Genomic DNA, 24,590 nt, shown 5'->3' with positions numbered 1-24,590 from the left:
TCATTTTTAGCTTGGCTAGAATGGTTTAAGTGATTTTGGGGGTGGTTTTTCGGGTATAAGGGTGTCTTCCGACGCATGTATCGAATCGGTCTTTTTTGCATGTCGTGTGAGGGCCTCGGAACTTTCTCCGTGCAGAAGGAAAAGAGCGACAATTCATTTTTAGCTTGGCTAGAATTGTTTAAGTGATTTTGGGGGTGGGTTTTCGGGTATAAGGGTGTCTTCCGACGCATGTATCGGATCGGTCTGTTATGTATGTTCTGTGAGGGCCTCAGAACTTTTTCTATGCTAAAGGAGAAGAGCGACAAGTTATTTTTTGTTTGGCGAGGATTTTTTAGACGCTCTGGGGTGGTTTTTTGAGTATAAGGGTGTCTTCCGACGCATGTATCGAATTGGTCTCTTTTTCATGTCGTGTGAGGGCTTCGGAACTTTCTCCATGCAGAAGGAAAAGAGCGACAAGTCATTTTTAGCTTGGCTAGAATGGTTTAAGTGATTTTAGGGGTGGTTTTTCGGGTATAAGGGTGTCTTCCGACGCATGTATCGGATCGGTCTCTTTTGTACTTTGTTTGTGGGTCTCAAAACTTCCTCCCTGCAAAAGGACAAAAGCGACAAATCATTTTTAAAAAATCGTTCCAGGAACGTTCCAAACTTCAACCAGCTCATTTGCTATGTATTTATATTAATTTATTAATTGTATAATTGTTTGGTAAATGAAAGGCTTTTTATTGTTTTTTTTTTATTAATAGGATAGTGTTGTGATATTTTTTAAATGCAAAGTTTCCAAATACTTACGAAGAGGCACTTGTTCTGCTGCACTAAATGCAAACACTGCAATGATGAATGTAGAGAGTGCGTAGAACATCTTGTTTGTTGTAAGTTTATCCGTGAACAGCATAGTGAATTAGAAGTGTTGGTTTTATATAGTTTCCCTCAAGGTCTTTCAATATGATTCATTGAAAAATATATGTACATAGGTGACGTCAACTGAATAAATAATTCATGATTTTAATGAACATTAAATAATATTATTATAACCATATTCTGAAAATCCTAATCATTATAGCTTAAATATTATAACTATTTGTTTTAAAAAATGAAAAGAAGGAAAAAATAGGTCTGCCAAATAGCTGCAAACAAAGTCGAAAATATGATTAAATATATGTTAATTAGCATAAAAGAATCTTAAGTTTTAAGATTTTCTATAAAAATAATATGTTTCATTAGTGTACCATGAAAAATATTAATTTTTACTGTCTGTATTATTTTTTTTTCATAATGTACGCAAATAAATATTAAGGCTAACACTTTTTGTTAACCTATAAACCTGATTGTAATTTGTAAATAGAGTTATTAACGTAGTTCTTAGAAATGATATTAACAAGAATGTCAGTAGAGCGTAAGAAAAAATAAAAAAACAGATGGGAAAACTGGTTGTAACGTTTTCTTCTGCAAATATGCAAATTATTTGGAAATAAAATGTGTGAACTTGAACGTGTGCACTTATATACGTATGAATTCTTGTTAAATGTTTATTAAGCTAATATTATTATTCTTTTAATCGTATGAGAAATGCAAGTATACATGCGACTAAATAGTTCATTACTTATAAATGTAACTTACAATTTATGAAATATAAAATTTTTGTTATTTGACCTAATTTTTGCATTTGCATGATTGAATGTATATTAAATTTTTGCAAAGTCTAAATTTATTTTTTAACGAATATCTTAAAAAGTATATAAAAATATTATGGAAATATTTTCGTAAAAGAAACTTTCAAAAAGAATCTATTGACCAAATTACACAACCACGGGTTCAATGTTTGGACTCCTATCGGCGTCGTTACTCGAAGTAATACCGGCCAAAATTCGTTTACAAAAGTCATGACAAGAGCATCTGCAAATAAAAATCTGTATGTATTAATGTAATTTTCAGAAGAAAACTAATCAAGATGGAATTTGAATAAAACAGGCTTTTTAATATTATTATTTTTAATAATATATATTCAAAAATTAATAAACGTTTACTTCGTAAAGTCAAAGAGTTTATTAATTTTTAATATATGTGAAATATATTTGATTAATTAATGCACTCACTGAGCTTTTTATTGCCCTTGCCGAATAAATCTTCAAAATGTAGCTTCATTTTTTTAACTGAAGGAGTTGAATTAAAATCTTCTACAGTCCATGTATCATTTGTTACGTGGCCTTCTATGATCCATGTTGCTTGAATACCTTCCAAAGTTACGTTGACGTACCCTGTCGCATAAATTATAATAGCAATATAAATATGACATTATAATGTTTATTGATAAAAAAAATGCACAGAGTGTATTATTTTACCGTGGCCACCCATTCTGAACCCTCCTAGAGTACCTACTGAATCAATTTCATCAAACGCTGCTATTTGTGGTATTTGTATGTCAAGTTCCAAGCGAAAAACTTCGTTGACAAAATACGATCTCGCACCCAAAAAACGTGTCTTTGCAAGGCCATTAATAACGAAATTTGATGCGTTTATCATTCCATATATTATGCCGCTATCCAATATTGCATTACCATATTCATAAATTAATGGATCCAAGGGAGGGAAATCGAATTCTGGAAGACCTATCATAATAAATAAATCAATATTAGTGGCTTGATATGTAATTAAGTATTAAAATTAATAATAAAATTAATGATATATATTAAAATTCTTTTACTCTGTCCCCAGATATATGTAAATTAATCAATTTATAAAAATTGATGGTGACTATATAATATTGATGAAAGTTTTATTTCGATAGTTATAATCCATTTAACAAACAAATAAATTAATTTAACAAAATTTTAAGATAACCACATTTTACATAAAACATAATCAGGGAAATATACTGCTGAAAACATTATGTACGTTCCCGTTTAACCTTGCATATCTACCCAAGGACACGAGAACATTGTTACAAACTCCAACCATTGTTGCTACTAGGCACGTTCAACAACTAGCAGGAGGAGAATACCTTCATTTGGGGTTAAAATATACGCTTATAAGAAAATTGGAAAGTTTTCCTGTCCATAGATTGCCAAAAACGGTTGAAATCGATTTCAGCACTAACGGTGCTCAAATCCATAACAGCGGAACAACACAATTTTGGCCTATTCAATATCGTATTTTTAATTTAATCGACAAAAGGCCTGTGATAGCGGGTGTATTCAAGGGAAAAGAAAAACCTTCCAATGCATTTGCTTTCTTTGAGCACTTTGTACAAGAGATTCTGGATATAAGGAAAGAAGGTGGAATCCTAGTCCGCAATCGACGGCTTGCATTGAATATTCGGTGTTTCATTGCTGATGCACCCGCAAGGGCGTTTGCATTACAGCATTATGGACATACATCATCAAATGCATGCTCAAAATGCAAAATTGAAAGCCATCGTAGCGAAGAAACGTCAGTCTTTGGAGGAACAATGGTTTTCTCAGGAATTCGTCATCCGCCAAGAACGGATGAAGAGTACCACAACATGATTGATGAAGATCACCATAAGGGCCCAAGTCCACTAGATCCAATATTAGGACTCGTCAAGCAAGTTCCATTCGATCCCATGCATCTTGTGTACATAGGAAATGTTAAAAAGGTGTTACACACACACATTCATGGAAAGTACGGACGTCTGAAATTAAATAAAAGGAAACTGGATATTCTTGATTCCAGAATGATAACACTTCAATTGCACTGTCCTACAGAATTTAATCGCCGTCCAAATAAACTATCCATGTTGCATCATTTTAAAGCGACTGAATATAGGCAATTTTTGCTTTATACTGCTCCGGCTGTGCTGCAAGGTGTTTTCGATGAAGAATTTTATGAATATTTTATTTTGTTACATTGTGTAATGCGCCTCCTTAGCTCCGAAAATATCAATGACGATACTTACGTGTATTGCCAAGAAGCTGTGGAAACGTACGTTAAGATGTGCAAACCTTTGTACGGAGAACACTATCTTTCGTATAACGTGCATGGCCTTCTGCACATAGTAGAAGACGTGAAACAATTGGGCAGTCTGGAATCTTTTAGTGCCTTCAGTTACGAAAATAATATGCGTCAGTTTCGTAAATATATTCGCAAACCGCATCTTGCATTGCAACAATTCTATAAAAGAATATGAACTCAACGACCACATTCTTGAACCGGTCGATGACGCTGTTCGAATTCGTGGTTCGAAAAGTCACACAGAGGGTCCTCTCGTGCAACATATTCCTGCCCGACTTTGCCGGCAATTTCATAAACTTCAAGTCGGAAAAATTACATTTTCCTCTGCCGAGCGGGACAACTGCTGCCTGCTAGAAAACGCAGAGATATGCATAATAGAGAATATTGTACAGACCGAAGAAAATACTATTCTGATTGTAAAAAAATTTCGCACAAAGGTTATAGCCTATGATGTTGGTATGACATCAGATTTTGCAGGTGTATATTACTGCTCGAATTTATCAACTGCAATCGAAGCAATTAATATTAACATCTATTATATAATAGATGTTAAAGGCAAAATGTATAAAATGCCAAAGTGGAGCACTCAAGAAGGCCAGGAAGAGCACGTCCTTCAAAACGAATGGATATGCGTATCCCTTATTACACCATTCGTATTACCGCAACAGTGACGTACCATAACATACATGTAATAAATTAATATTTACTTCTTCTAATGATTTAAAAGTAAAGCAACTATAATTCAAATAAAATTTGTGTTTTATTATCATTTAATTAATATATAATGTTACGTCCTGATCAGACTACACGATTCTTTTCTTTTCATTAAATACCAAACCTAGTAAACGCGGAACCAACAAAACTCTTAAGAAATATTATAACGCCAGAGCTGTTTTTCTCATGAGACACCAGGAGCTCGAATCTTCTCACGGAGAAAAATAGCATGGATATTTCAAAATACCTTGGCCGCTCAGCGTGCCTATCGTCGCCAGAAAAACCGTAAAAGTCAAAACTTCGCGGTAGCTGGAGTCCTTAACCGACTCCAGACGGTTAGAGTAAGAGATAAAAAGAAAAAACTGGCACCAACTAGTCATACTCTTGGATTCCACCTACGGGAACTCTAGCTAGTAGATAGGGTTTTACCGAGTAACGATCGGGGAATGACCGCAGTCGCATGCCGAGAAGGCGCGACACCTGATACGGCGCACGTGTTTAGTAGGTCTGGGAAACCGAGATGCATTAGTCGCACTCTCCACGCGACACCAAGGGCACGCGACAGTCGTAAACTGTCAAATTTATTAGATCAGTGACCCAAGGCTTTGCGAACTTATATACCGATTCTTAACCACCCAATCCGAAAGCCGAGAATCGGGACAAGCACTTCTATAGACCACCCATCATTCCATCGTATGGTCTAAAGACTACGCCCACCCAGATCTTAAGACACTGAGATGCACCCCACCTATACTAATTAACACCAACCGGGTTACGCCACCTCAAGAACCTACCCCCATCATATATGGACCCGAAACGACGCTATTCCTTATTCGTTAGGGTCTCTTTCTTCCTATCTCATTTCAAGTAACCTAATCATCTAAACCCAATCCTATTAGCTAAAAATGACGCCATCCTCCCCCACATTAAAAATTTTTCTCGCAAAACTAATTCCTATTCGATCCCCGCTCCAAAAACCTAAGATTTTCCAAAGGGATCTACCCCAAAGAAAAAGTATAAAAACCCGTGTTCTGGTGGCTCCGGACACAATCACACACAGTTTTTCAAGCAGTTTGCGCAGTTATTCCGTTTAGCTCAGTTTCTCGAAACAGTTTTTCGAGTAGTTCGGGGGCGCGAATCAAAGAGTAAAATCAGTTGATACTTTGTCGCGACCATCTCGTGGTGCATCTCAAATAGAGGGTCCATTACCTTGACGACACCATCCCGCAGCAGGGTGCCCACTCGTTTACAAAAGGGTCCGACGCCTATACAACACCTTCCCTCAACGGGGCGCCTGCTCAGAACCACCGAACATATTCAACGCGATCCGAAACTACTCTGCAACGAGTAAGTCAGTTCATTTCTCTTTATTTTATTATTTTTTCTGTCCTCCCTCCGGAAAAATAAAACACTCACACACACACACACACACACACACTTGTAAAGAATACATAAATAAAATTATTAACATATGCGATTAAGAATTAAGTTTTTGTATCCTAATTATAAATTCAATCAAATTAAAATGTTGTCTTTAGTAAATTAAACTTTTGTTCTTTTTCATTTAACCACACTCTCCTCGTTCGTCACCCCCCCTCACACCTTCCCTCTCAAATTGCACACAAAGGTTCCGCCCCGGGTAATAGGGATTCAATTCCTTGACCCAAAAAGGGAACCACGAGCGGTTGACTTGTTGACGGAGTAAGAACGACTCTTCCAGTCGCTGACCCGTCGCAAGTCCTAAACGTGCCGCTCGGCTCGTGCGGTCAGGCCCGTTTACGTCGATCGCCGAGCCCAACGAAAAAATTCTACATCTATCAGGACGTAACAATAACATACAAATTTTTTATATTAAATGTTTTAATAAAAAAAATAAACGATTTTTAATATGCAAATAAGAATTAAATGTAATCTCTGTTTTTTAATAAAAGTTACAAATATTTATTTTGTAGATAAAAATGGAAAGTATGAATAAGGGAGAAAATAAAAAAGATAAGAACAAATATGCAAAAATGTCAAGCAGCGGCAGGTTGGTGAAGCCACCAAAACGAATACTGATATCATCGTCGGACGAAGCTCCAAAACGCAAGAAAAAATGTCTGGGTAGCAAATCTACCATGCAAACAGAAATAGATCGACTTCGACGACTGGTGAAAGAAATGAACGACGTGGAAGGAAAAGAAAAATCGACTGATACATCCTCGAACAAAAATAGTATTTTCATCCCGTCGGAAAATACTAATATTCGAAAGACATCGGAAAAAACGAATATGCGAAACACATCGGAAGAAACTAATACTCTGGGCACGACGGAGGAAATTAATATTCGGAACACGATGGAAGAAACTAATACTTGGAACACGACGGAGGAAAGTAATACGTGGAACACGACAGAGGAAGGTAATACTCAGAACATATCGGAAAAAAACAATATTTCGAACACCTTGAAGAATACCCAGCACGATAATATTACAAATATTCCTAGTCTGTCGGAAAAAACGATAACTAATTCAGCATCTATTAGCGATCGTGTGTAAGTATAGATGTATATGGTAATTAATTAATTTTTCCCTAATTAAATAACAAATTTAATAGCATTCTATTTAATAACATGTAATGTTACATAATTTAGAAGAAATAAATATATAACGAATATATAGAATACGTACATATGTAATACGTATTGTTATTTATGATTTTTATATTTTTTTCTTCAGGAAGGAATTTTCAAGTTATCCTGCTAAGCCTGTTAGGACAAAATCCATATTGTCCTCCAACAAAAAATGTGACAGCTTTATCTGTTTCTTGGACAGGTTGGCAACAACATGCTGGGAATGAAAATAACGAGAGTTGCACGTCCAAGTGCACACAAATTCTTGACCTATTACAGTGAGTATTATTTTAAAATATTTGGTCTAATGTCAGCCTTTCGAGTGGAAAGCAATTAAAAAAACTTGTTTCCAACTATCAGTCGTTCGGTTTACTTTGTGACAAATCTCAAGTTTTGCGAAACAAAATATTTGCTACAAAATATAAAATTTTATAACGATTTATATATGTTCATTTTATTTTATATCTACTTGTATCTCATTGTAAAAATCCCATATTAGAAAAACAAAAGCATGCGTGCCAAATATCTAAAAGAAAACGTTAATAAAAAAAAGTAATAGTTCAAAATCACCTAAACTGTGGAAGCTGATAATTTTTTGAGAAATTATATTTTAATATACTTGTGTATATTTCGCAGGATATTAGAAGCCAAAAATAATTTATTAATCGAAGGTCAGGAAAAAATGATGAAGAAAATGGAAGAAATACTCGAAAAGTGTTCGAGTATAGATGACGTAAATGTCAATAACACTCTGTACAAACCGCTTCAAGGATTTCCACTGAAGACTGTGGAAGAATTTAAAGAAATGGAAAGCGATGCCAACAGAAGCGAGCGCAAGAAGCTGGTCAGTATTTTTTGAATCCGTTACATGTACAATGCAACAGTTGTGAATATGTATAATTTAAATGTACTAGAACATTATAAGCGCGCGCTTTGCGCGCGCCATTGAGCTTTTCATTATAATACCTGGTCTACAATAGAATCGTAATTAAATTGCAAGTTATAAGAAATTGACCAATAATTTAAATTAATTGTAATATATTAATCAATTAATTAATATGTATTAATAACACGAATAATATGCAAAGAACAATGACGTGGTTCGAGGACTCTCTTAAGGATGATGCAATTGTTGTTATGTTGCTCGGGTAACAAAAACAAGACACATCATCGCAGTCAACTAAAATCCGCTACAGACGACGCATTGAAGATTGAGATTAAAGATTAGGAATTTAGTCAATCAATAAGAAGCAATATTTGTTTGCTTCTTTCTGATTGGTCAAATACTCAATCTTTAATCTAATAGCTGGTGTCAAGAACTTTCCAAATTACTATAATAAAATATTTTTTCATTGAGTATTTTTCAAGTTATCATGAAGATAATACATGGTTACTTTTAACAAAAAGTACATTATAAATTACACATTTTGTGTTAAAGACAACTAAGCATTTGCTTTACATCAATTAATTCGTTTTATTATTCTGTGCATAAAAGTATTAGGGTAAGATTATCGAAAAATAAATATTTTACGAGATATTTTATATTTTATATCAAAATATGTTAAATAAGGGATAATGATAACTTGAAAAATACTCCATGAAAAAATGTTTTATTATAGTGTTTCGGAAAGCTCTTGACACCAGTTATTAGATTCTGGAATCAAAAATAGAGTGTTTCATTTAAAATTTTAGAGTTAACTTAATAGAAGTTTTCAAGATCACTGAAAGATCAAATGAATATCAGCATTATCTGTCTCCCTTCAAACCCTATAACTGTTGTTTAAAACATTTTTTCGTATCTTGCATATTTTTCGAGATATTTTGCCTGCGACAATTAAAATGGGATATTCTGTATAATCTTTTTTTAAAAATTTACAGGAAAAGAGAGATCGAACATATATTTCTTTATATACATAATTTTTAACTTGTTTATTTTCGCGTTGATTACCAAGATTAACTTTCAATGCTTGCCAAGAACGTACTCGTGAAAAGGCAACATAAAGTTGCCCATGATTAAAAACATCTTTGCGAAGATCTATTCCTACTTTGTCAAATGTCTGTCCCTGTGATTTGTTAATTGTCATAGCAAAAGCTAATTTTATTGGAAACTGTCTTCTTTTAAAAGTAAAAGGATATATATTTTCGCAATATAGCGTTATACGATTCAAAAAAACAATATCTCCTACTTTATCGCCTGTTAAAATTTTACATTTCAATAAATGATCAGCAAGTTCTATAATCATTAATCTAGTGCCATTGCAAAGACCTTCATTAATACTAAGATTTCTAATCAACATAATGATACAATTCGGTTTTAAACGCAATTCATAAGGAGGAAGACATGACGGAGATAAAGTATTTAAATATTCTGGTAATAAAATTTCACTAAAATCGCCATTATCACAATTTTCAGTACTATCTATACTTGTATAAATTCGTTCTTCAAACGTATCTAATAATTCAATAACTCTTTTATTAATTTCATCAACATCGACATTTCTTGCAGAAAGTATTGCACATTTCGTCATTTTATTAAATTCTTTATTGCGTATTAAATCACCATATATATCTTCTACAATATCGGCATTAATGTTTGTAACACAACAATCTGGAAGTTGTATATTATCATTAGAATCATTTAATATACCATCTCCCATATTTAATAAAAATTGTGCAAATTCAGTTTCTTCTGGAAGAACTCGCATATTTTCTATTAAAGAGAAACTTGTAAAATGTTTCCAAGTAGAACTAAACTTGATCGAAAGATTCACAATTTCACTTCGAGTATCATGTATTTTAATAGGGAGAAGTTGTCTAAAATCACCACCTAACACAATAATTTTTCCACCAAAAGGTAAATTATTATTCATGATGTCACGTAATGTTCGATCCATAATCTCTAAAGCATATCGTGGTGCCATTGGCGCTTCATCCCAAATAAAAACATCTGTTTTTTTTGAATATTGAGCTTCCTTTGATTGGATTTTAATGCTAGATGATGAATCAGCGAATAATGGTATTGGCAATCCAAATGTTTTATGAACCGTTTTTCCTAACGGCAATACTGTTGCTGCAATGCCTGTAAATGCCATTGTACATACTCGTTTATTATGAATTTTAGCTAAATAATAAATAGTTGTATATGTAAAAGTTTTACCTGAACCACCTGGACCATCGATATAAAAACAATTATTATCGTTATTATTATCTAATCTATTTAATACAAGATCTACTATTTCTTTCTGCTTGTTATTTAATTGTTGATATTGTTTGGTACCAACTTCCATAGCTTCTTCCAGTGTTACATAATCTTCTAGTTCATAATTTAACCTTTGCCTACAAAATACTTTTTTTAAATTTCTCTACGATTTTTTTAAACCGAGTTACGCGACTTTGAAGCTAAAACTGCATTTTTTTAAATTTTTTAAAATAATGTCGATACTCTATGAAAAATCATCGTAGGCAAAAAAATAAAAAAGCATTTTAAAGATTAAAAGTTGAACTTTAATATACTATCGATAGTTTTTAAAAATTGTCTCATTTCCTCTAGTTCTATGTCTTAAAAAGAATTCGTTTTTCAATGGTGTATCCAAACTAACTGCTTACTTGTGATTTCCACTGTATGTTCCCCTTCGAACCCTACAACTTTTGTTTGAAACATTTTTCAGTGCCTCTTACGCGTCGTCTACAATAAGATCTTAAGACATAAGACGTAAGAAATTGACCAATACAGTCGATTATTCTTCTCTAATCTTGTCTGTGATTAGTCAATTTCTTACGATTTACGTCTTAAAATCTCATTGTAAACGACGCATTATATACGTCGAGATATTTTAATTTACCTCCCAAAAGTTTTTTTATTTTTGATTAAAAAAAGTGCTTCAAACAAAAATTGAATAAATTTCATTATATCCTCCTCATAACCATACAACTTTTGTCTGAACATTAAAGATACTATTGATTTGACCTTGGATTACATTGTTAAGGTCACATAAAAATCATCGCCATTGTTTTAAATAGAACTACTACCATAATTGTTTTATGTAAAGATTTCTTGTAACATTCTGTATACAAAGTTTTAAGGGTAACATGACCAAAAATTGTATCTTTTACGAGATATTTAATTAACAATTATATAAATTTGACATAAAATATAAAATATCTCGTAAAATATTTACTTTTCGATAATCTTACCCTAATACTTTTATGCACAGAATAATAAGACGAATCAATTGATATAGAGAAAACGTATGGTTTTAACAAAAAATGTATAACTTACAATGTACTTTTTGTTATAATATATAAAACGCATTCATAACGCGAAACATGCGCTTTCTATACACCAACCAAATGATTCGTCTCATTATTCTGTGCATAAAAGTATTAGGGCAAGATTATCAAAAAGTAAATTATTTTACGAAATATTGTATATTTTATGTCAAAATACATCAAACTTAATTAATTAACAAATATCTCGTAAATGATACAATTTTTGGTCATGTTATCCTTATAACTTGTAGAAATTACTACAATGTTATAAAGATATTTTTCAGTTATAAGGATTATTAACTTTGTAGAATATTATAAGGAATCCATTTTCCTAAAATAATTAAGGTAGTTCCGTTTAAAAAATGGCGATGACCTTCATATGACCTTAAAAAATTGATTTTTTTTGAAAAGTAATTTTATCAATACTTGCGTCCCTTCGGATCATACAATTTTCACTTAAAACATTTTCCCCTATCTTTCATATTGTCCAAAATATTGGGCTCGTTACGTTTGAAATTGTTCACCCTATATATGTATATACTATATATTATATGTAATGTAATTATATATATGATAAGGATAACGATATATAAAAATGTAATAATATACAATAAATTATTTTCTTACAGGCTCAAGCAAACATTGAAGCAAAGAAAATTTCACAATAAAGTGAAGAAAAATATGTAATATGAAGTGTTTAATTCAATTCTTTAATTTAATTCTTCTTAATTTAATTCTTCTTAATTTAATTAATAATTATTAATATTTAATTATTAATATATTTGTAATGTTTTAAATAATTATTGGTGTATGTTAATAAATAATGTATGGTGTATTGGTGTATGTATTGGTGTATGTTAATAATTATTGGTGTATATTAATAAATTAAGTAAAACATTTAATTAATATCTTCAAATTTAATTATCTTTCTAATATCTAATATATATAAACATATTTAAAAAATTTTTGAAAATAAATATAATTTGAGTTTAGATCAATTTCTATATATGTATAATAAAATATTTTTGGACAGAAAAACTCTATATTTTAAACAATTTTATATTAAAAATAAATTTAATGAATAATTTAATTAAATATATATACACTTATTATTTGGATAAATTAGTATGTTATATTTTACCCGTATTATATATATATATATATATATATATCTTATTCTTTTTATAATACATTTATTATTTAAATAAAATAAAAATCAATATTTTGCTCAAATTAAAATAAATGTAAATATATATAATAATATATAATATATATATAAATTATATATAAGTAGGTTATCATAAAATCTTCCTATTTCTTTCTCTCTCTCTCTCTCTCTCTCTCTCTCTCTCTCTCTCTCTCTCTCTCTCTCTTCTTTTTCTTCTTTAAATTTAGTTTTTAAATTTTATAAACGTTGTACATTAGATCTAACGGTGTCTTTAAAAACTTAATAAAAATTCGTGGGAGAGTTTGAGAATCAACATGAGTAAGATAAATTAAAGTCTGGAAAAAGTAAGAATATTAAATTTTTCTTTTATTTATTTTAATGTGTTGTTGTACATCAAGAAATAACAAAAACAAAGCACATCATAAAAATTAAGTGCTTAATTAGTATGCAGTATGAAGATTTCTTTGATTGCAATAATATTAAGATATGAAAAAACCAGCTTTTGTGACATATAGAAATGGGTTATATAAAGAAAGATAAGTACATTATTATATATCCGTGATTGATTAATATATTACAATTAATTTAAATTATTGGTCAATTTCTTATGACTTGCAACTTAATTACGATTCTATTGTAGAAAAAGTTATATAGTTATATAGTAAATTGGTGGTAAGATATTACGCGAGAGAGAACATGATCGACGTGGTTTTCATTCTGATAATAATACGAAACTACAAACTTTTGCCAATTTTTTTCGTATATGTAGAATTGTTTATTAATTTTTTTATCATAATAATTTGTTTATTGTAAAAGCTCAACAGACATACAATTCATATATTTTCTAACAAATTAATAAAATACTTTGTTTGCAAATGCAGTTTATCATCATACTAAAAAAGTATTATCTAATATTTAATTTGAATTGACAATTTACATAATATTAAAAAGTTTTATTTAAGAATTAAAAAAAAAAAAAAAAAAAAAAAGATAAAAAAAATAAAGATGTCTCTAATATATTATTCAAAACATCCAATAGAATATACATCAAATAACATTCATAAAATAACGCTACACAAGCCAACGTTGTAGTTGCATAAATAAATTAGGCCGGTATTCATAGTCAGATCATATATTTAAGGGTCTGGTTCTTTCTTAATATTCCTTCTTCATTTTCTTCACGCTCTCTTACTTTTCTCTCTCTTTCCCTCTCTTTTTCACTTATACTCACTCTCTCTCTCTCTCTCTCTCTTTCCTTTTTCTCTTCTCGTCTTCTATTCTGATGGAATACAAAATGTATTAATATACGTATTAATCAATCAATTAATTGTAATATATTAATCAATTAATTAATATGTATTAATCAATCACGGATATATAATAATGTACTTATTTTTCTTTATAACCCATAAATATTTCTATATGTTACAAAAGCTGATTTTTTCATATCTTGATATTATTGCAATCAAAGAAATCTTCATACTGCATACTAATTAAACACTTAATTTATATGATGTGCTTTGTATCTCTTTGTATTTCTTGATGTACAACAAACACTTAAAAGTTAAACTATCTAAACGATAAAATAACCGTACTTCCCGAATCAAACTGTTAAACTGTCAAAATAAGTGCAATAACAGTTACGCAGATACGTGAAATCAGTATAAAAAGAGAGCCAATCGGCATCGCGGAAAAGAGGCAACAATACTTTCGAGATATGCGAGAATCGATGTCATGCACTTTTTCAGATAGGATAAATAACTTTACAATAACTAACAATCTTAACATGGATTGGCAACACAATTTTTTCCGCAATGAGAGTTATTCTACGATTTCTCGAAATATGTTTAATTCTTTGTGAATGGACAAAATTAATGATTTGTAAATTATCAACATATTTTCAAAATCTGTTTTAATTATATATGTATTTATCAAATACGGAAATAAGTGAGGACTATAAAAGAAATATTTATTTGTAACGAATATATTTATAAAAGCTTATTAGATTTTTTTATCAGTTAATTTAATATTACGTATATAGTTCCGAAAAATAATATAATGTTTGGATTTCATTTTAGTATCATCACTTGCGGGGAATAGGCGGCACAAAACTGCGGGAGTTCCTATACACTTGTATGACAGAAATCATGCAGGATGAATTGATAAACAAGTTTACATGGCCGGGTGGTGCGGGCGCAGAAAAGTTTGGCGACACAAAAATCGTCAATATCATACATGGTAAGAGCTTTATATATATATATATATATATATATATATATATATATATATATATATATATATATATATGAAATATCCTGTATTTATATTTCAACAGGCTGAATTTAGGAGCTAAGCATAAGTGTAGCTATACATTATTTTCTTCTTTTAGCTGCAGCTAAAAAATGTCCGCTGTTCCCAGGACCGGTGAACAAAGCAGAACTTAAAACAGAACTGCAAGAAGTTTTAAGATCCGTAAAACAAAGATATCGGAATAAAATTAAAAAAAATGCAGTTCAAAATGTTCAAGAATCTGATGAAGATATAGGTGAATCCGTTAATTCATCCGAAGCTGACGTAGATTCTGAATATGAGACTGACGGTTAAAAAACATTTTAAATTTAACAAAGTTCTATAATAATACAATAAACAGAAAATTGAAATAAACATATTGTTTCCTTTTATTTGATATTTTTCATAGTCTGGGTGAAAGAAATATCTACAAGAAAATTCATATAAAATTTAATGAGACTTGGAATACCATTTTCTACATATATATCTGTATATGATATTTTAAGGCTATTATCTCACTATATTAAATAGCAATACTACATTATAAGGCTTAAGCGCTCGAAATTATTTAGAATTAAACATGATTATAAATCATCATTATATATGTATAATGGATTTACTTATCTGAAATTATATATAATTACATATAATTCTAAATAATTTGAAGCTTTTTAGGCTTTTTAATATACATATTTGTACACATATTTGTACAGTTTTATTACAATTACAATTTTATACGTATAAATAAACACTCAAAAAACTGGAATTACACACAGTACAAACTTAATATTACTACAAAATGTTTCAAATCTCGCTTATTTATGAATATTTTTTGGTAGGACATGTCTCATTAATATTAAAATAAAAAATTACATTATATATATATATATATATATATATATATATATATATATATGTAAAATATATAATTATATATATATATATATATATATATATATATATAATGTAAAAAATATAATGTGTGTGTTCACTCATTCATCACTTTATAGCGTTTTCGATTTGTTAACTCGACCCAAACCCTGACTCTAAAAGTTCTACACTTTACAGTCAGGGTTTGGGTGGAGTCAACAAATCGAAAACATTATTAATTGAAACTCATATTGGTCGCACGCATGCCACCTTCATGCGTACAGGCGATATGAGTCTCAAATGCGCATTATAGATGTCTCGCATTTGAGACTCATATCGTCCATACGCGTGAGGGTGTGCGAACGATATGAGTCTCAAATGAGGACGCATCTGTCTAGTGCCATGAACTCACGTCCGTGAGGATAATCCGCACACGTGCGCGCATCGTGAGATCATTATGCCTGCATTTTGTTATCTGGGCAGTTCTGCCAAAGGAACAGACTTTAAGTGCATGTCAGACTAAAGATTAAAAAATTGTGATTATGAATTAGAGATTGTAATTTGATTAATTAGTATGAAGCAAACTAATACTGTTATACAGGGTGTCCCAGACTTACCGTATCACCCGTTAATGGCAGATTCCTGAGGTCATTTGGAGACGAAAATCTTAATACCAAAATGTCGAGGCTACTATAGTATTTGAATGGGAAAGGCTTAAAGTTTACCAATCAGCTTGTCAGAATTTCGCGCGCTCAGGGACATCGCATCTCGAAAGGACCCTTGCACAACACTTTATTCAATACGTTTTATTTACTTTACTCAGCTCTTATTATTTCTTTATACTAATTGGCTAAATTACAATTTCTAATTCGCAATTTCAATCTTCTAATCTTTAGTCTGATACGGGCTTTATGAAATCGACCATGCAACGCGTGGTCTATATATTATAATGTTCATAGTACTATCGGCATGCAACTTTGGTATAGGTTATATTTGCTTGTGTCGTACATTTCGCTATTGTCGTTATTTTCTGTCTATTATTATTTTTGCTATTGTCGTTCTTTTATTCCAAAAATATAAGTTTTAATTGCAAAAATGATTTGTCGTGATTATATGATACGCATGTGTCATAGAAAGCCTTGTAAAATGTATCATAAAATCATAGCCTGTAATAACGAATCATGCAACGGCAATAGAGTGTGCAAATTTGTACATCTAATGGAAGATGAAATAATTGAAATTAATAATAATATACGACCGTTTCGTGAAACGGTGTACAATGAAATGAAACGTTTAGCTTTCATTTTAAGAGAATCTTATCCTACAGAATTAAGAGTACACACCTGCTCATTATATATGCTGGGAGACTGTGTGTGGCCGTGCTTATCATGCGGAACAATTTCCAACAATAGTAAGTCTTCTTTAACTGTTTAAAAATTTTAATTGTTAATTTAAATTGTTATAATAAATTAAACGTATTTTTAATTTCAGTAAATACTCCCCCAGTATGTAGCAAATGTTACATAATATTAAATGGGGATATAAAAGCATTGAATTGTGGCCATGTATATTGCAAGTATTGCATGGAACGACTGCAATTTCGCATAGATGGTGCCTTGCCAGCATATAATTGCGTAAAATGTCATATGTGGGAAATGTTTATCACGTTATGTAAGTATAAAGAAAATAAATTTCTTTTTATCTCTATTTTTAACAACGTATCGCTAATTTGCAACAACAGTGACTCAACAATTTGTCACAACAGTGATATAATTAAAAAGTAATGATTTTCCAGAAAATAAGTTTTAATGTTACAATTTATTATAATTTTTATATTACAGTGAAGCAACTTTCTCATAGAGATATTTAATATTTCATTTTTGTTCTACTAGTAACAAGCAAAATCTGTTCTTTTTTATATGAGTGACTCAAAGTTAGCAAATTTTGAATTATGTCATTGTTGCAGCAAATGAGCGATATATGAAAAATGGAATTGGAAGCTTATGCTTTTTGTATATCTTGAAAAAAATTTTTTTGCTATATATATTCATCATATGTTAAAAAAATGTTAAACTTGTACTTATGTTCTGTACATTGTCAAAGAGTATTTCAATTTGAAAAAAAAAAATTTATTTTTAACATTTTTAAATAGATTATGTTAAAAGCAACACATTTAATTTTATTTTTATTATTTTATTTAAGAAAATCTATTTTAAAAAGTATAAATTTATATATTCTAATAAAGATAAAATATGTTTACAGATGGAACAGAAGAAACAATTTAAGCATAGAAGAAAAGATGGAAATATTTATATTTACTTTTATATTTGGTATATAACGCATTTAATCAAATATTAAAAATTATTTCTTATTAAGGGAAAAAGTTAGTAAAAACATACCGTATCTATAAGACTGACTTAAAAACGCATTATCTGCATGGCTTTTTCGAAATTCTTTTGGGCGTATATATAACAAAAAAAATGAGCCGGCATCTCGATGTTACAATAATTTAACAACCAATGTAGGACTAGCTTTGCAGTACATTGGTCGCATTTAGCAGAGTCAACAGTTGAAACACAGTAATCAGTAAATATTATTTGTGATTGCAATTAACTATTTGATATACAACTGTTATATCTGCTAAATGTGACTAATAATATTGAAAAATGAATATCGGTCTAAGCCATTGAGTTCTATAACATACTGGAGCGAGCCTTCCTATCCCGAACAAAGAAAACTGCGTCCGCGATTTAGAAAAGGACACATATAGCAATGTGAGGATTTCTGTCTCTTTTTACGTTATGCTGAAAACATACGCTGGACAAGGAAGACTAGCCTCACGTAAATCTATCTGTCTTTTTCGACCGATGGAGACATCCCCACTCCTGAAAGGCTCGCTCCAGTATGTTATGCGGGAGCACAGACTTTTGCATAACGCATAAAACATAACGCATAAGAAAATCAACTAATCAGAGTCTTCTATTTCTATCCCCACTCCTCGTTTTGCAGATCTTGCATAATGCATAAAGCATGATGCATAAGGAGTCGAAAAATCCGTAAGGATGAATTTTTATGCGTTATGCAAACGGATACGCGTCTAGATTTGTCCACCATTAATTGTGTTCGCTAATTTCAACCAGTTTCTAACCTCTTCTCTTGTTGACAATACGTGGTAAGTACACTTATCGATTCTACTATATATTCTTAATATAATAATATAATTATATATATATATATATATATATATTATATTATATAATTACTAAATTAATAATATATATAACAATCACATTAATATATTTTATTTCGATAGGAAAATGGATCATAATTCATATTTTTTTGATTCTCAATATCAAGATGAAAATTTCTGTGGAGAGAATCAATATTCTCAATATTCTGAAAATGAAAATGTTTGTGAAATAGAGAATCAAAATGAAATCGATGGAGATGCTTTGCTCATTTCTTTGGTGCGTGATTATCCTTACATATATAATAAGGAACTGACTGATTTCAAAGATACTTTTAAAAAGCAGAATGCCTGGACAGAAATAGCAAGCATTTTGAATATGACAGGTATATAATATATTTTTATACATTGCAATTTATTTTAACAGATTTTAAATTGCATATGTTAAACCAGTGACACAGTGTAATTTTTCATGTTAGATTGTAAACTAGTAAACTACTTGCTGAAAATACAGCCTGCAGCATTTTTAGCAAGACTAGATTGCATGCGATCTAGCATGAAAAATTAATATATTTAATATTATTTTTGTTGCTAGTGGACGAGTGTCAATCACGATGGACGCGATTAAGAGAGCGATACACAAGAGAAAAAAAACAAAGACAGGAAGAAACAACTACTGGAAGTGGAGCATCAAAAAGGAAAACTTTTGAGTTTTTTAACAACATGCAATTTTTGGATCCATTCGTTAAGAAAAGAAGGTATAGTAAAAATTAGGATGTTGAAAAATTAGAATAATCAAGATTTCTTTTTTGTATATTAGTCTTAGAACTCTTTGCATGTTACGGCAATTTTTTGACATTATTTTTTTCTTTTTTCAGAACAATGATTAATGTGCAACATGCCAAAAGCTCTCCATTGACAAAACGATGTATTTCTCTTCAAAAGTAAGATATATACATAATTCATATAAAATTAAAAGCGCTTTTATTTGCAAATCTGTAATAAAATTTTTATTTTCTAATTTTAGAAACTTTAACTTTAGTAACGAAAAAGAAAATCTCTTTTTGGCGAATGTGGTTACCTTACAACAGAATTTTTCAAAAGTTAACAATGCAGAATTATTGGAACAAAATCGATTTACAAGCTTAAGTGGCAGAAACGTTAATGTATCTCCTACAAATACAACTACCTTACTTGAACAACAACAGTCTTTTACAGAAATAAATCAAGCAAAAATAAATCAAAGGTAAATATTTTTACAAGCATTTTTATTTATGGCATTTTTTAAATAAATTTTTTATTTGTTTCATTTAAAAAAAATTTATATTTGTGTTTAGAGACTCAACTTCACTTTCACACAAATCAAGCGACGCGGTAACATCATGCCAGTCTGATGCTTCTTCAATATCAGTATTAAGTGCCTCTGATTATGCGCGAAAGAAAGGTTTAAGTAGCCAAATAAAATCAAAAGGAAAATCGCAGTCAGATGTCGTAAATGCAATTTCTAAAGTTACATCTTTACTAGAGAATAAATACTCTTCAAAAACTGCTTCAACTGTTTCGTCATCTTTAAAACCGAAGGTAGAAGAAGATGTGGCTTTTTGCCAATTAATGCTTTCTTTACTTATAAAAATGCAGCAATGTAAAAACACAGAAAAAAAAGGAAATATTGCGCATTATATACGATATGTAGAATAATTATTAAGCAATTCTAAAAAATGTTATTTTTTTATGATATTTCTTTGTTTTTATGTTCAGAGTTTTTATGTTCAGAAAATAATATAAAATGTATTAACATTAACTAATTTAAGTTTTATTTTATCTAAAGTTTAAATATAAAAATTTATACAGTTGAATAGTTTTGTTCTCTAGTAACATAAAGGGCTAGTTGCGATATTCACTGCAAGTAGCTAGTATACGTAACGTAGACTATAGATTTTCAGTACTTGTAGTTGCTTGCAGTAAATATCGGAAAAGGGCCAAAATATCAGTATTAATATTAATTAAGTTTTGTTTTACAGTTTAGTAATATTAAATGTATCAGTATTAATATGAGCAGCATGAATTATATTATATTATAGTCAGGTTTCAACTACTCCGGTGCAATATTAATACATGTCGAGACGCAAATGTCGATAGTGCGACGTTTTTTTTGGAAAATTATTGAAAACTAACGGAGTAAGTGTTTAAAAATTGAGCGTGCACTGATTTACATTTTATAAGTTAAAAGTGAGAAGATATGCAATAATAAAATCATTTTGTTAGGTTGCGTTGATTTTTTTATTAGACAGTATATAAATATGTAACACTAATGAAAAACATGATAATTTTATATTGCTTTCACGAAGATTTATTAATTCTTTCAGAAGATTTAGGCCGGTATTCATAGTCAGTTCTTATATTTAAGATAATCTTAAGTACAGTCTTAAGATGTTATAAGCCAATCACAGAGCTGTATTAACGTCTTAAAACATTATTTAAGACAATCTTAAAATAAGAGCGGACTATGAATACCGGCCTTAGTTCCTTCTTGCAGTGCCAATGAATCCAAAAGAAATAAAAGTATCACTATCGGTACTACGTACACACAAATAACATGAAAACCTGTTTTATATTTTTTTTTAGAGACTGAGAAGATATGTAATTTATGTATGTGCTTACTATGATTTGTTATTATATGACACAAAATAAATTAATATTTTTGTGTTATATAATAACAATTATGCATTTTACATAATTTATTTTATTTTTTGACAAACATGTTTACATAATAATGTATTTTTTGCAAATTTCATATTAATATTTTACAAACTATATCAGTAATTTAAATAGGGAAATAAATTATGATTTATTATTTCTTACGATTCTCAATCAAAATAAGGACAAAAATTTTTATGAAGTGAAAAATCTACATTAGGATTCTCCAAAAAATTATGTGAAAAGAGAATAACAATTGTATGCATTTTATTTTATTGTACTACCATTATCACAATTGTATTACATAAGAAAGAAATAAAAAGATGTTGTTTCTTGTCAGCCAATCTTTCTTTATTTACAAAGATGCAGTAATGTTAAAGTTTGAGGAAAATCTCGTGCATAGAAAAAAAAATATTGCTATTATATAAACAATATGTAGAATAATCAAAGTTCAAATTAAAAAACTGCCACAACTCTGAGAAATACAATTTTCTGAAAATATTTTTTTGTTCTGTTCACAGTTGAAATTTAATAACATAAGATATATTGTTTGTAACATTAATAACATAAGATAAATATTAAATAAAATATAACGCATTATTAGCATTAAATATTTTTTCACGGATCATCATGATGCAGTCCTCTTCTAACATAGTCATACTGCCATGCAACTTCACCTTGTGGTGTTAAAAAATAATCTGATAATATATCTCTTTGTTTATATGCAACTGCAGTTGCATGATGCATCGAGGTAGGAGGTATGTCTTTAAAAACATTTTGAGTACATCGCCGCCATTCACCAAGAATAATATTACCTGCATCATCTTCGGAGTCCACAAAATTAGGAGGGCAATATATTTTATTTTCTATTTGCATAAGATCTTCCTGAAACTTTATATAATTATGCAAACATATAGTTGCCATGATAACCTTATCAATATATTTGGGATGCATATTTATCGGTTTTCGATAAACTCTCCATCGCGAAGATAGAATGCCAAAAGTATTTTCTATAGTACGTCTTGCTCTAGACAATCTGTAATTCAACAAAACGCGTTATAAACACACATATCTTATATAATAACACTAATAATAAATACATAAACTACTAACCTGTAATTAAATATTTTTCTTCTTTCATCAGAAAATTTTCCGGAGTAAGGTCGCATCATAATACTGCTAATTGGAAAACCGCTATCTCCGAGAAAAAAACATGGCAACTTAACATTGCTTCCAGGAAGATTTGCAAATCCTTTTGGAAGATGTAATGTTTCTTTTTGCAGTGCCAAATAAATAGCAGATGATGTAAAAATACCACCATCGCTATTACCACCATAGGAACCTACGTCGACTAATGTGAATCTATATCTGTGATCACATGCAGCCATTAACACTATACTAAATGTCTTTTTGTAGTTAAAAAATAAGCTTCCAGAATTTGGCGGAGCTTGTATTTCCACATGCTTTCCGTCAAATGATCCAACACAATGAGGGAAATTCCAATTTTCCAGAAAACCAGTGCAAATATTTTTCCATTCTTCTTCTGTTGGCACATGAAGATAAATCGGTTGCAATACCTGTACTATGACTGAACAATTAATATATATTTCATGAATTATGTTTCGGACCGTTGATTCTCCACATCTAAAAGCTAATGCGATTGACAATATTTGATCCCCAGTTGCTAAATATCTAAAAAAAATAATCTTGATATATAAAATAAAATATTACCATAAAATATTTGTAAAAGTAAATTTACTACATGTTTATTTTATTTTTTTATTAAACAGTATATGATAAAATAAGTACCTTAAAGTTATGATTAATCGTTGTTCTGGACTAAAAGCTCGTTTACTCAATTTAGTCAAAAAAGGTTTTGTCATTTGTAATAAATGATTAAACGTTTCCTTTCCCATTCTTGCATATCGAAAAAATATATCAATATCATTATATTTCAATTCATGAAAGAGATGTTCAAAATCCCCATACAAAGGACGTGCAACGTTAATGGGTCTCACCCACCATCTTCGATTTAACCATCTCTTTTTTCGATTTCTTTTTTCTAATAATAGTAATAAGCACATTTGTAAAAAACATAAAATAAGAAAATCTTCATCCATTGAATTCACATCCATGATGTACCTAAAAATACAAAAATTTGTAACGAGTGACTCTATTCGCATATTCTTGTCATATATTTAGTTCATTATTTTTACATCATACACAAAGAATATTAGTACTCTTCAAAAAAATTTACCTTGATTCATAATCTTTTGCAATATTTAATTGTATATTTGTGTTGACAAAGAAATCTTATTTTTATTGTCCCTTCTTTTTTTTGATAGATCAGACCATTCCTAATAAAAATAATGAAAATTAAAACTATATTCAAGTATATATAAATAATCATAATAATAATATAATAATTACATATATAATAAATTATATAAAATATATCTTTGCAAATACTTACATTCTCACTTTTATAATCACAAAAAAAGTTCTCTTGATTTTCTTTTCAATATTGTGTGTTCCTATTTATTTCCTCTGTAACATTATTTTCAATATCAAAACTCAAAATCCTATCTCAAAATAAAAACTGAATAAAAGATATTTAAAATTTCTATGCTCTCTATGTATCGTCTTACTCACCATGTGATTTCGGTGTTCAAATAATTTTAAGGTTAGAATGTAAAGCCTTATGCACAAGCTTGTGCGTTGAAGAACGTTACGTTATGCTCCATGCATTATGCCTTATGCGTTATGTAAAAGTCTGTGCTCGGGCCTTATAGAACTCAATGGTCTAAGCATGTAAT

General features: G+C 30.0%; 4 protein-coding genes across 6 annotated transcripts; 2 read left to right on the top strand and 2 right to left on the bottom strand.

Moving 5' to 3' along the window:
* Nucleotides 1-838: 838 nt before the first annotated feature.
* On the bottom strand, nucleotides 839-3,369 carry LOC136999423 (uncharacterized). Its single transcript, XM_067353473.1, has 3 exons — nucleotides 2,340-3,369; nucleotides 2,094-2,255; nucleotides 839-1,893 (listed from the first exon to the last, which is right to left on the bottom strand). The coding sequence occupies exons 1-3, from the start codon at nucleotides 2,611-2,613 to the stop codon at nucleotides 1,745-1,747; spliced, it is 585 nt and encodes a 194-aa protein (XP_067209574.1). The 5' UTR covers nucleotides 2,614-3,369; the 3' UTR covers nucleotides 839-1,744.
* Nucleotides 3,370-5,933: 2,564 nt separating this feature from the next.
* LOC136999422 (uncharacterized) lies at nucleotides 5,934-15,368 on the top strand. Its single transcript, XM_067353472.1, has 4 exons — nucleotides 5,934-7,572; nucleotides 7,931-8,138; nucleotides 14,810-14,969; nucleotides 15,121-15,368. The coding sequence occupies exons 1-4, from the start codon at nucleotides 7,376-7,378 to the stop codon at nucleotides 15,333-15,335; spliced, it is 780 nt and encodes a 259-aa protein (XP_067209573.1). The 5' UTR covers nucleotides 5,934-7,375; the 3' UTR covers nucleotides 15,336-15,368.
* A 3,189-nt stretch (nucleotides 15,369-18,557) lies between these two features.
* Nucleotides 18,558-21,062, top strand: LOC105667765 (uncharacterized). The gene is made up of 6 exons (XM_067353211.1): nucleotides 18,558-19,062; nucleotides 19,204-19,463; nucleotides 19,673-19,835; nucleotides 19,956-20,021; nucleotides 20,105-20,323; nucleotides 20,415-21,062. Exons 2-6 carry the CDS (start codon nucleotides 19,208-19,210, stop codon nucleotides 20,773-20,775), a joined length of 1,065 nt encoding a protein of 354 aa, XP_067209312.1. The 5' UTR covers nucleotides 18,558-19,062; nucleotides 19,204-19,207; the 3' UTR covers nucleotides 20,776-21,062.
* A 968-nt stretch (nucleotides 21,063-22,030) lies between these two features.
* LOC105669915 (uncharacterized) lies at nucleotides 22,031-24,546 on the bottom strand. 3 transcript variants are annotated; one of them, XM_067353207.1, is made up of 5 exons: nucleotides 24,427-24,546; nucleotides 24,248-24,321; nucleotides 23,584-24,131; nucleotides 22,888-23,466; nucleotides 22,031-22,810 (listed from the first exon to the last, which is right to left on the bottom strand). In XM_067353207.1, the coding sequence occupies exons 3-5, from the start codon at nucleotides 23,955-23,957 to the stop codon at nucleotides 22,393-22,395; spliced, it is 1,371 nt and encodes a 456-aa protein (XP_067209308.1). In that variant the 5' UTR covers nucleotides 23,958-24,131; nucleotides 24,248-24,321; nucleotides 24,427-24,546; the 3' UTR covers nucleotides 22,031-22,392. The 3 variants fall into 3 exon arrangements, with proteins under 3 accessions (XP_067209308.1, XP_067209310.1, XP_067209309.1); XM_067353209.1 differs by having other exon boundaries at nucleotides 22,031-22,451; nucleotides 22,590-22,810; nucleotides 24,248-24,519; XM_067353208.1 differs by having other exon boundaries at nucleotides 23,584-23,916; nucleotides 24,032-24,131; nucleotides 24,248-24,517.
* Between the last annotated feature and the right edge of the window lie 44 nt (nucleotides 24,547-24,590).

This window comes from Linepithema humile, chromosome 4 (genome assembly GCF_040581485.1).
Source record: "Linepithema humile isolate Giens D197 chromosome 4, Lhum_UNIL_v1.0, whole genome shotgun sequence".
NCBI lineage: Eukaryota > Metazoa > Arthropoda > Insecta > Hymenoptera > Formicidae > Linepithema > Linepithema humile.
The sequence above is the reverse complement of the archived record's forward strand: the minus strand, read 5'-3'. Positions and strand labels throughout refer to the sequence as shown.